At 35.1% G+C, this 12,138-nt stretch overlaps 1 protein-coding gene across 1 annotated transcript in view; it reads left to right on the forward strand.

Moving 5' to 3' along the window:
• The window catches only part of LOC120429091 (exostosin-1), a 411,287-nt gene that overhangs the window by 345,978 nt on the left and 53,171 nt on the right, over positions 1–12,138 (forward strand). The window contains exon 4 of the mRNA XM_039594256.2: positions 6,006–6,132. Coding sequence (XP_039450190.1) covers positions 6,006–6,132 — 127 coding nt within the window. The remainder of the gene's footprint in view (positions 1–6,005; positions 6,133–12,138) is intronic.

A 12,138-nucleotide genomic window follows, 5' to 3' on the forward strand; every position in this document is an offset into this window, starting at 1 on the left:
CCTCACGAAAAGAAACGTGAGGAAAGTGCTATATTGCGAGAGTATAGTCCTCTCGCGTGTTCATCCGTTCACTGGAACAGATCATCCTTTGAGTGGCTTATATGGACAAACGACCGCCACTTAGTCACCGAACCATGGTGGCCCATACGACAAAGGCACGGTTTAATATGCCGAAGGTGTTGGGTTCGAGTCTCGGTACCGGCACTTTTTTTTTTGATAGATGAACTTTTTTGGAAAATGAACCATGAGTAAAGTACTCTCGGTAGTTTCGGGATTTATCCTCTCCGCCCGCACACAGTACCATTTTACTACCGAATCGTGCTCTTTATCCTCTCGTATGCCGATGCCCAGTTCTGGGTGTATTTTTGCAGGATCGGGTCCGTAAGTTTTGACAACTTTGGAAGAAGAAGACAACAATTTCCTTGATTTCTGTGCGTCCTTAAAAAAATGTTTTCAGAATTGGTTGCACTGTTTAAACTAAATCGAAAACCTACTATTTATTTAAGTTAACATTAAACTTTGGGAAGCTATGCCTCGAAAACCGTGCACTTTATCATAATTTTTGTAAAGTATTTTCGGTTGCAAATTTGATTTTACCTTAAAACTGAAGTAAAAAAAATGTGGTTAAAATTTCTACTTTAAAAAAACATAAATTTAAAAAAAAAACATAGCTCCTCGGCAAGTTTTTTGCCCATAGTTCTCTATGACTCAAAAGTTGCGGTCCTCTAACATATCAATAAGTTTCAAAAATTCAAAATACGAACGTTTGGTAATAGATTTTTCATTAAAAAATATCAATTTAAAAAGTCTGCGAATTAAAATTTACGACAGCTTTGCTGGAGACCAAGTCATTCAAGTCGATCAGTAAATTCCTTCAAAAGATTCAGATTTTCGAATATTTACGTACCGTAAAACGGGGTGACTTTGATAGCCGGGCCGATTTTTCCGCATGAAGAGTACAATCAAAATACGTACGGAATGGTTTAGAATCATACTGACCATGGCCTTTTTACCAAAACTTTTTACCAAAATGACCTAGCGACTTCGTTGACATTTCAAAAGACGCGTATTTCTATGCTCTAAATATGTCCCGAAGACACCAAAATTGCCAAAAATAATACAAAAAAGATACGCAATAAAAACACTTTTTTGATGGGCCACCCTACTGCTTTTCATATAAAATGCTGTAGAATGATCAGATTAAGAGATAGAGATTTGGTGTCTTCGACAAAGTTGTTTGAAATGGCTAGTACTACAATACTGTCGAAGAAAGTATACCTCTATCTCATCTAGAAGCGAAGATAGTTTTTGAAAATATTAGAAATTTTTGGACCACCCTAATATCGTTTTGACGAAAAGATGTAGAATTTCATTTTTAACAAATGCTTCTTAGACACCGAAGCTCGAAAATGCATCCCTGAAGCGGAAATAAATTATTCCTGCTAAATTTGCGTTTCCGACCACTGTGCATGGTAGAGAAGTGTTCGAAGTACCTCAAGAAGAAGTTTTCATAAAATTTTGAAAAGATTAAAAAGTTAGTAAATTATAGTTAAGAAAACGTTGATGATAGTCATTATTTTGAACTTCTCTAAGTGTCATGATTTTCTCAATGAACATGATTTTGAATCGGAAAACGGAATGCATTTTCTGATTCTTTGGACAATTTTCCACTAGGAGAAGGTTAAATATGATTGTAAATAATAAATAATGTGTTTTTGACACACAATAAAAAAAACTCCAAATGTATAGACAATTTTAGTTGAACAAATTTCATAAAAACTTGTGATTCGTGCTTCGAATTCAGTATAAAATGCAATATAAATCGATAGTTTTATAAACAAAGCTAGTTTTAACAAATTTCAGGCCAAATTCCGACTTTTTAATAATTTTACCTCAAATTTATATGTATTTTGTTAAAAAGCTTTTGAACTTTGTTAACTTAATATAAAAATTGATTTTGTTTTTTCTTAAAAAAAAACTATATCAGCAACTTAAGCGATAGTACATTTGACGTAAAAATAAAGTTTGAACACCGTAAATCTGATTTTAACAAGAAAAACTAAGAATTTTTAACGTAACTATTTGTTTCAACGTAATTCAAAAACTTGTTTTTTTTTTTGAGTGCGGTGCCTGTGTGGACGCGCAGTCCTGTTTTTTTTTTCTTTCGTTTTATTTTCCGTCTCTTTTGTGTTGCTATTTGTGTACATGGGGTGATTGGATTTCTTCTTCTTCTTTTTTTATTTATTTTTTGATCGCGCGTTCGTTGGCCGATGAATTTTATTTTTGTTCTCTTTATATAGTTTTCGATAGAAACGATCCGATTTTTGTTTTTTGAGACAAGCAAGTCGTATTGCTGGATTAAGTCCTTTCCATATCATCGAGGATCGGAAGGCACGTCGACGGATATGTTTTAAGGCTTATGATATAAAATAATTTTAATGAATGAAGCCCTTCCTACATCACCGTTGATCGGAAGGTACGCCGACGGAGAATTTTTGGAGAATCGCGGTCGAATTAATACTATATTTAAATCCCTAGATAGGTATTAGGATGTAACAAAATCACACTTTTTTGCGGGCATTTCAGGGAATGATCCCCTAGGTGTACTGAGTCAGAATCCCAAATATGAGCAACAGGACCTGGCGCTCCGGCTTCAAAGTTTAAATGGGATTTAACCCGTAAAATCGGTGCGTTTTGGTTTTTGCCATTTTTGAGTCCTTCAACGATTTTTGGATTTTTCAAAAACCTCATGAGCTTAAAGATTGTGTTCCAGGGTACAACTTTGCCGAAGACTGCGAAGAGATTTGACAGCTCTGAAAAATGGTATAGAATTTACAAAATCTTTTCTCTTGTTTTTCTGATAACGTAAAACAGCTTTTGATGCGCGCTTTCGGAAAACTATGCAACGCATGCTACGGTGCGTCGCGACGCGTCGGTATGTATTTGTCCAGCGTCGTGTTGTTGTGATTGTTGAGAACGAAAGTTCTTATGGAACTGCAATAAGCTCTCCGGTTAACTTTCAGGGTTCAGTTTGATGCCCGGGCAGAACCGATTCTAAACCTTGCTCGAGTGACAATTAACGCAGCTGTCTTGAAAGCGCTTTATTACGCACGGATGTTTTGTGCATTTTGAATATTCCGTAATCCGGAAGATATTTCGGGAGACATGCATTTTAGTGATAGTTTCCACTCGCTTTCAATCAAAGAGTTATGGCAATTTGGCAATAAAATCGGTCATAAACAAATTAATGTATTGCATTGACAACAAAAGAAAATACTATTGCACTATGTTCGAGCATAGGTTCGCCATCTCCCAGCACCACAACTGGTCGCGACGAAATAGATCCACACGGGTTAATGACAGGACCAAGTGTGCCTAGAACTAAATCCGGCGAGTCACTGCCAAATAGAATACAGGAATCTACGACAGTTTAAAAGAGCAGCACCGGTGATCAAATCCTCCGGCACCATCGAAAACATAAGCACAACATCCAAATAAAGCATTTTCTTTCCATGTGTCAAACTTTGACCGTTGTACGCTGGATGTTTTCTCGCTGCTATAGTTACGACGTCTGGCTCTGGATGCGCGCGTTCAAAGAAAGTGTTGCCAATACTAATCAAACAAATTAATGGCAAAAAGTTTTTTTATTTTCAAATCATTGTACAAGCAGTACTAATTATCAAATCTCTTCGCAGTCTTCGGCAAAGTTGTACCCTGGAACACAATCTATAAGCTCATGAGGTTTTTGAAAAATCCAAAAATCGTTGAAGGACTCAAAAATGGCAAAAACCAAAACGCACCGATTTTACGGGTTAAATCCCATTTAAACTTTGAAGCCGGAGCGCCAGGTCCTGTCGCAACCAATCGGGCTCATATTTGGGATTCTGACTCAGTACACCTAGGGGATCATCCCCTGAAATGCCCGCAAAAAAGTGTGATTTTGTTACATCCTAATAGGTATCTTTCCGCAGCCGGCTGCCTAAGATTTTTAAAATTTCAAAAACTTGTTTTTTTTTCAAAAATGGTGCATTAACTTTCTGTGGCCTACCTCTGTACATGTTTTAAAAATAATAATCTTGAGAAAAACCTTACCTGTTGGAAAATATTCCAAAAACAAGTTGAAATCCTATCAAAGTCACCCCGAATTACGCTACCATTTTTGTATGGAGATTTGTATTGGTGAAACAATGACACACGCTTCTTTTGTCAAAGTTTGAGCCTAACAAAAGATTCAAAAAAAGCCCATTTCCGGAATTTGAGGAGAATTGCCCATATGTCTTGAAGTACAAACATTTATGTTTAAAGTCTCTCTAGAAGTCTCATTGAAGAATGTGACTTACTGCAGTTTGGTTCTTTTTTAAATGTATTTTGTACACTAATTGTCAACAATTTTTACCCGGTTTAAAATTGAATCAAGTATTCATATTTGAGTTTTTATAAGAAATGATCGGAGCTAAAAAAAATCTACATTTTGGTAAAATTAAACCCATTTTTTATCATTATTGTTACAAACGCTGTTCAAGGATCAAGTTACTCCAAACAATTGAAGAGAGGTCATTCAAAAATATCACTCTTGAATCTCCTTCCTCACACATAAAGCTCCAAATCTTTCCCGACTAATACACTTTCGCGCTCAATCTCACCTGTGTTCACCCCCTAACCCGGCTCCAAGTCATCTATCACCGCACTGACATTATAATAAAAGATAAAAAGCGAAAAAGAGAGAGAAAAGCTCAAGCAACAAAAAAAAACAATCGCCCTCAAGCCAAAATCCGATACATGGCAGGCAAAACCAACAACCAGCGCCCCAAATAGAAGGGAGGAAACCGTTTTTCCCTCCCTGGAGCGAAATTTCCCTTATCCCCGCTTCGTTTTCAGAGCGCAGTGTGAAAAACGCTTTTCCGAGCCATCTGTCGATGCCACTGCAGCGCTGTTGTTGGCCCACACACACAAACAGCCCGTACTTTTTTGGTTATTTTTTTTATCTTCTTGTGAAACTCTTCCTCTGGGTATTGTCAACCGTTTCTGTCTCTTTTATTTTGCTTCTGCTTCAAGGTGCAGCAACGGTATCATGTCCGTGGAAAGGGAACAAGAGTGTTTTAGGTTATATTCCAAACGACAATTTTTTGTGAAACTTCACAAAAAAACAATCTTTAAGTATTACAAGCATCAAAAAATAAATCCATGATCGATTTGGAAAATTTTGATCATTAATTGACCTTTGATTTTCTTTATCAACTTTAACCGTTTCCAAAAAAGAAGTCTTTAGTTAGTAGAGGCTTTCGAGACAAATTTTTGAATAACTCAATATCAGGTACTAGAGTTATTAACAATTTTCAAAAATATGTTTATTTTAATATCGAAAAAGTGTCATTTTTTTATGCCATTCAAATCAAAACCAAAATAACTATAGGAAAAAAAATCGAAAAATATGCAACATTTAACAATTTACAAATATGTTATTAAACTAGAAATAACATTTTTAATAGTAGTTTATGCAACAAGTTGCAAAAAGAGGATTTTTTCAGCACGAGTCGTACATTTATCCAACGAGGTTCACCGAGTTGGATAAATACGAAGAGTGCTGAAAAAATCAAGTTTTGCAACGAGTTCCATACAACATTTTTTGCAATTCCAAAAAACACACACTGAGTGAAATTTTCATGTATTTTGTCAATAAATCGTTTAAATCAAAAAAATGTTGAAAAGTGTTACTTTTCGAAACAAGAGCTGAAAAGTTCAACTTTTCAGCACCCATTTGAGTGCTGAAAAGTAGAACTTTTCAGCATTTATTTTGAAAAGTGTTGCTATTCGATTCTGTTATTTTTGGTACAGAAAAGTAGGCTATTTCGTCGTTCAAGAATGACAGGAAAAGTAAATAGTTTCACGACGGAATTGCAAAAAATCAATTAAAAGTAAATGACTCCCTCAACGAGTTTTTTTTTTTTCAGTGTTCCCCTATTGCTTATCATCCACTTTTCTTTTCTTTTTCCCTCGTTACACAGGTTCCTCGAAGCGCTCCAGGCCGGTTGCATCCCGGTGCTGCTGTCCAACTCGTGGGTGTTGCCGTTCCAGTCGAAAATCGACTGGAAGCAGGCAGCGATCTGGGCCGATGAAAGACTGTTATTGCAGGTAAGCAATTTTTTGTACTGGTTTGCAGTAATTTTACTTTTTTTGTCTTTAAATGGAAGGCCCAGGAAAAGCGAAACATTTTACATTGTGTATTTAAGGTTTTGTTTTAATTGAAAAGAAATTGCAGCAAACATTACATTTAGAGAACAATTAGTCCATTAGCTCATTGCTAGCAAGCATCACCAGGGCCTATCATCACTTACTTTTCAGTTCGCGATGAAGTCGGAATCATTTTTGGTGCTCTGCATTTCAGTTGTCTCTGCGGACTTTCAGAGCTTTTTCCAGCAGGTATTGAGCAGATCGGAGGGCAATGACGTGGCCTTTGTTGGACTGAACTCTGATATTCTGGAATGTGTTTTGCAATCTTCGAAGAATTTATTTGAAATTCGTTTGATCAATCCAGAGAAAGGTATAGCGACGAGACAATGTTCACTGTTCGTAATCTACAAACAAAATTTGAGAACTGAAGTTAGTATTTGAGATCATCGGGATTTGCTTGTTTCTAAATTAGTTAATTATTCTCAGTTTTCCAATACACCGTGCTTTAACCATGACGGATATTTCATAATCATTTTGGATGAATCCAAAAATGTCTTAGGTGATCATCGAGATTCGTCACGATCTCTTCAAAATCTTGGAATAGCAAACGCCATTTTCGTAATTTATGGACGGTCCAGCTCATATCATGAATTCTTATCATTCCAAAAAGCGCTCACAACTCAAGATGCTGTCGACCATCTATTCGCTGACAAAAGTGCCATGTTTCAAGGTTATAGATATCAAGTCCTTCGAAGAGTTTTGGCTCCATATTTCTACGTTGAGCAAGATCAATTCGAGGGATTCGACAAACAGTTGTTGGATATTATCAGCGAATCTCAATCTGCAACGGTAGAATATGGCGAGGGAGGATACATCGAAGACAACATTTCATTTGCTTTTGGATATTCCCAAGGGAGAACATCTTTCGACTTGAGTTTGTTTCGATCTCGTACCGGCATAAAGACGATTTTGGACAGAGCGTATCTTCCCGAATGGGATCATTTGTGCATTATAGTGCCAAAGCGACATCGTCGTATGCGATTTCTCCGATTAATTAAACCTTTTGAGACAAATCTATGGATCCTTATCGTAGTACTTGCAGCCATAAGGATGATAATGCGCCGATACATCAGTGTTAAGTTGCTTGTACTAGCGTACATTTTTTGGAAATTTGTTCTAGCGGAAAGTTATTTAGCAAAAATAATTCAATTTCTTATTGACTTGAAGTATTTTCCGGATCCAGAAACCGTTGCCGAACTGATTCATCGAAAGGAAACATTCGCCATTTACCCCGAAGAGAAAGGAATACTTGAAGATTATCCTGAAGCGGTCAGACATATTATAGTCAATAAGACGAAAACACATTTCCTAGGGAAATACGCAATGATCCGGTTTTGTAAAGTTGCAGAGTTTTTCGAGCATAGTAGGCAAAATTTCAACACCTGTACAAATGACAAGCTGATCATCATCCTAAAGGAGCGTCTCGGACCGTACGCCAGTTGCTATGGATTTGCGAAGAATCATCCGATTCGGAAGATTTTCGAGCGCTACATGAGGCAGGTATTTGAGTCCGGAATATGGCGCAAGATCTACGACCAGTACACCACCAAAGAGGGTCGTTTTCTTACCTTTTTAAGACAAAACGAGTATCCAATTGATTTCGAAGATTTTGAAACGCTTTGGATACTACTTGGGATTGGAGTGGTAATTAGCATGATATGTTTTCTTGTTGAAATGTGCAAGAAACGTTGACTGATGTTATGCTTGCCTGGTCTAAATGTTGTGAAATTGAATAAAATAAATTTAAGTATTCATACTACAGTTCAGACTCGATTATCCAAAGCCTCAATTATCCGATGTTTGATTATCCGAAGATTGTATGGGACTTCGGATAGTCGAATCATGACCAATGTTTTTGTATAATTTAATGTTTTTCATTTTCTTACTTTTAACATCAAATTTGAGCTCTGCGGCCCTATTTTAGTCAACATTTAAAATTCGATTGTCTTTTAAATTAAAAAAAATGCATACTTTCAATATGTTACTATCGCCATTTTGTCCACCATCTTGAATTTTGAAATTTTAATTCATGTTATAATAGTTTTTGAGTCATACTTAAGCTCGTCCATAAAGAATATGACAACGAAAAACATTTTTTTTCGTGATTTGATTATAAAATTGAAAAAAATAAACAAAATTTTGGCCGGAAAGTCAGATTTGGTTGTGGAGAAAGAATAACAATTGAAAACATAGCAATCGATCAAAATTCTAAAGCATTCAAATTTATATTCCTTTTTGAGTGTAACAAAAATGACTTTTTGGCGGGCATTCAGAGGTTTGTTCAGGTGGGCATACTGAGCCTAAATCCCAAATATGAGCTTGATTGGACGTAACAGGAGCTGGCACTCCGCCCTTCAATTTTAAATGGGATTTAACCCGTAAAAAAAGAATTTTTCAAAAATTTCACTTTTTGAGTCATATTGGCCACCAATGCGTTTACCAAAAACATCACTGGCGTGTAGGCCAGATCCTTGCGCATCTTTTGGTATATATAACATTGAAGTTTGGAGCATCCTGGAGCTCGGTACAAACCTTCAAAGTTTGGCATTTTTTCGAAAAATCGGCCCCGGCAAAAAAGATATGCGTCGCACCTCGCGACGCCCGAGATGCCATTTGTTTTGCTGGGACCGATTTTTCGAAAATATGACAAACTTTGAAGGTCTGTACTGAGCACCAGGATGATCCAAACTTCAATGTTATATATACCAAAAGATGCGCAAGGATCTGGCCTATACGCCAGTGATGTTTTTGGTAAACGCATTGGTGGCCAAAATGCCTCAAAAAGTGACATTTTTGAAAAAAATCTGTTTTTACGGGTTAAATCCCATTTAAAATTGAAGGGCGAAGCGCCAGCTCCTGTTACGTCCAATCAAGCTCATATTTGGGATTTAAGCTCAGTATGCCCACCGGAACAAACCCCTCAATGCCCGCCAAAAAGTCATTTTTGTTACATCCTATTCCCCATATTTCAGCATTAATGTGGCTTATTAGGAAAAAATGTTTAAATTTAAGTTTGCATGTCGGCAAAATGCCTATCGCTTTGAATATTTTCTATTTTATTTATTATATTTTTAAAGGACTGGATATTATATACACGTATATTTTCGATATTAAATAAAAAAAAAACATATTTAATTATTTTTAATCAAACACCGACATCTGGGGCAGATAAGGACAGCTGTCTTAAATATGAATTTGGTTGAAACAGGAACAGATCAAAACAATTAGTAAAGATAATTTGTAAAATATGTTTTTTTTTATAAAACTTGAAATGAAAAATACATCTCAAATTTAAAATTAATAAGAATCATTTTATTTGTTGTCGCTTTTTATTTTTGAGACATTTCCAAAGAATTTTTCAGGATTATCTAGTTATGCCATTTAAAAACATATATAAATGAAATATAATCAAAAAGACTTATACTAATAAAAGACAGGTCCATATAACCTCCGTGGCCTGATATACGGTGTTAACAAACAGGGTATCATATTAATAAAAAAACAATTATAATTACAATATCTTATTAAATTGAAATCCCATTGGAATTCAAAATTGGAGTTAATTTTAAATCTAAAGTACAGCAAATAGTAAAAAAAACATTTATAGTTTCTTTTAAGCTTTTTCTAAAAAATACTTCAAATTTTATAATTGTACAAAAAGAGTATCAAATTATCGAAAAAAATTCAAACTTTTCAATAGCAATATTTTTTTTTTCATTAATATTCAAAACTACGTATTTTCGAAAAAAACTCAAAATTTCACTATTTCACAAACAATTTTCTTACTTTTTTTGAAATACTCCAAATATTCTACTTGTTTTTAAAAAATAATAATATTTGTTTTTTTTAAGGTGGGTATAAAATGACTGGAAAAGCTTTTATACATCTCGTTAGATTATTTTTTTAAACTCAAAATTTTCACAGAAATACGTACTTTTGGAAAAATGTTCAAAATTTCAGTTTTTATGTAGGGTATCAAACAATCGTATTTTTTTAAATACCTAGTTTTGGGAAAATTTAAAGTGTTTTTTTTAATGTGTTTTAACTAAAAGTTAAAAAAAAAAAAATTTTGGTATTTTTTCGAAAATACGTAAACACAAATAAATATTATTATTTTCGAAATGAATACAAAAATCCTGATCATTTAAAATCCAAATTTTGAAAAGCTGAAATCTTGAGATTTTTTTTAATACGTTGTTTTGTGGCGATTTTGAGTATTAAAAAAAATAAAAATAAATAAAATGTATGAAAAAATCTCGATCATTTGATACCCATATTGTAAAAACATAAATCTTAACCACTTGATACTACCAGTTATCGTCTTCAAAGCTTAAATTCGTACATTTGTGAAAATTTCAAGTATTTACCCCTATTCCAAAAGCAATAATTTTGAGTATTTTTTGAAAAACATTGCATTTCAAAAATACAGGGAAAATACGTATTTTTTGCGAAAATTTTCATGTAATTATAATTGCAACTGTGGTTCAGTTGAGCACTGCGCCGTGCTTAACCGTTTGACGTGGGATAGCTGTATGAAAAATCTTTGATGATAATTTAAAAAAATGTTTGAAACCCAATTACAATATGTTCAGAAGTTTAATTGAAATAGTTTCACATGCAATTAAAAGATGAAATTGAATCGATTAGTATAAAATACTTATAAATAGTGCCACTTTTTGGTCAATACTATTGCTGACCACAATGCAGCTGGTAACGATTCTAGTGTTCTTTGTTGCTATTTTTCTAGCTGGCTCTGAAGACATCAACCATTTTGTGGAGCAGGTAACGAACAGATCTGGAAACAATGACGTGGTCTTTATCAACGTTGATCGGGATATTCTGGACATATTTTTACATTCTATGAAAAGTCAACCACGACTCGTCGGCAACGGTAAAAGATCTATAAAATGTCCTTGCAACCTGTTTGTCATCCAAAATCCTAAAACTAAAACTGATGTAAGTAAACGTTGAATGTGTGAAACATGAGTCAACTAAACAGCTGTTTAATTTGACAGATTGCGGAAATACCATGTTTCAATCAAGAAAAATATTTCATAGTTCTGCTTGCTGAATCTTCAAATAATGTCGACTTTCAAAAGACATCAAGCTTTTTAAGAGAAATGGGCATATTCAATGCAATCTTCGTAGTTTATGACCAGTCAAACTTCAGTATAACACTTTTTTCGTACAACATATTTGAAGGACAACACTCAAACTTATCGACTCAAAATGCTGTCGATCAACTTTTCACCAGCAAGCGCCACATTTTTCGTGGCTACAGGTATCGTGTCCTGTTAAGAATCCTAATCCCATTTTTCTACATCGAACACGGTCAACTCAAAGGTTTCGACAAACAGTTGCTGACCATCATCAGTGAGGCGCATCACGCAACGGTTGAGTATGTCGAACGGGGGTTCAGGGAAGACAACGTATCGTTTGCTTACGGGGATTCGGATCGCATTTCAACTCTTGATTTGAGCTTATTCCGATCTCGCACCAAACAAAACACGGCTCTAGATAGGGTTTACCTACCGGAATGGGATGAACTGTGCATCGCCGTACCGAAACGACATCAATTGATGGGATTGCTTCAGCTGACGAGACCATTCGATTCAGGACTGTGGATTTTTATTGCGGTTTATGTAATTTTCAGGATTCTATGGAGAAGAGTCAAGTTGCGGTTGATTGTGTTGGCATTCCTCATACTGAAATTTGCTCTAACAGAAAGCTATTTAGTGAAGGTTATTCAATTCCTAACCGACATGAAGTATGAAGCGGATCCACAAACCATTGCCGAGGTGATTGAACGCAAAGAAGTATTCGCAGTTTACCCAGAGGAAGTTGAAGTTCTGGAAGAGTTCGACAATGTGATTCTGAAAATAGTACACAAACTCAAACAATATTTCA

Source organism: Culex pipiens, chromosome 2, assembly GCF_016801865.2.
Source record: "Culex pipiens pallens isolate TS chromosome 2, TS_CPP_V2, whole genome shotgun sequence".
Taxonomy (NCBI): domain Eukaryota; kingdom Metazoa; phylum Arthropoda; class Insecta; order Diptera; family Culicidae; genus Culex; species Culex pipiens.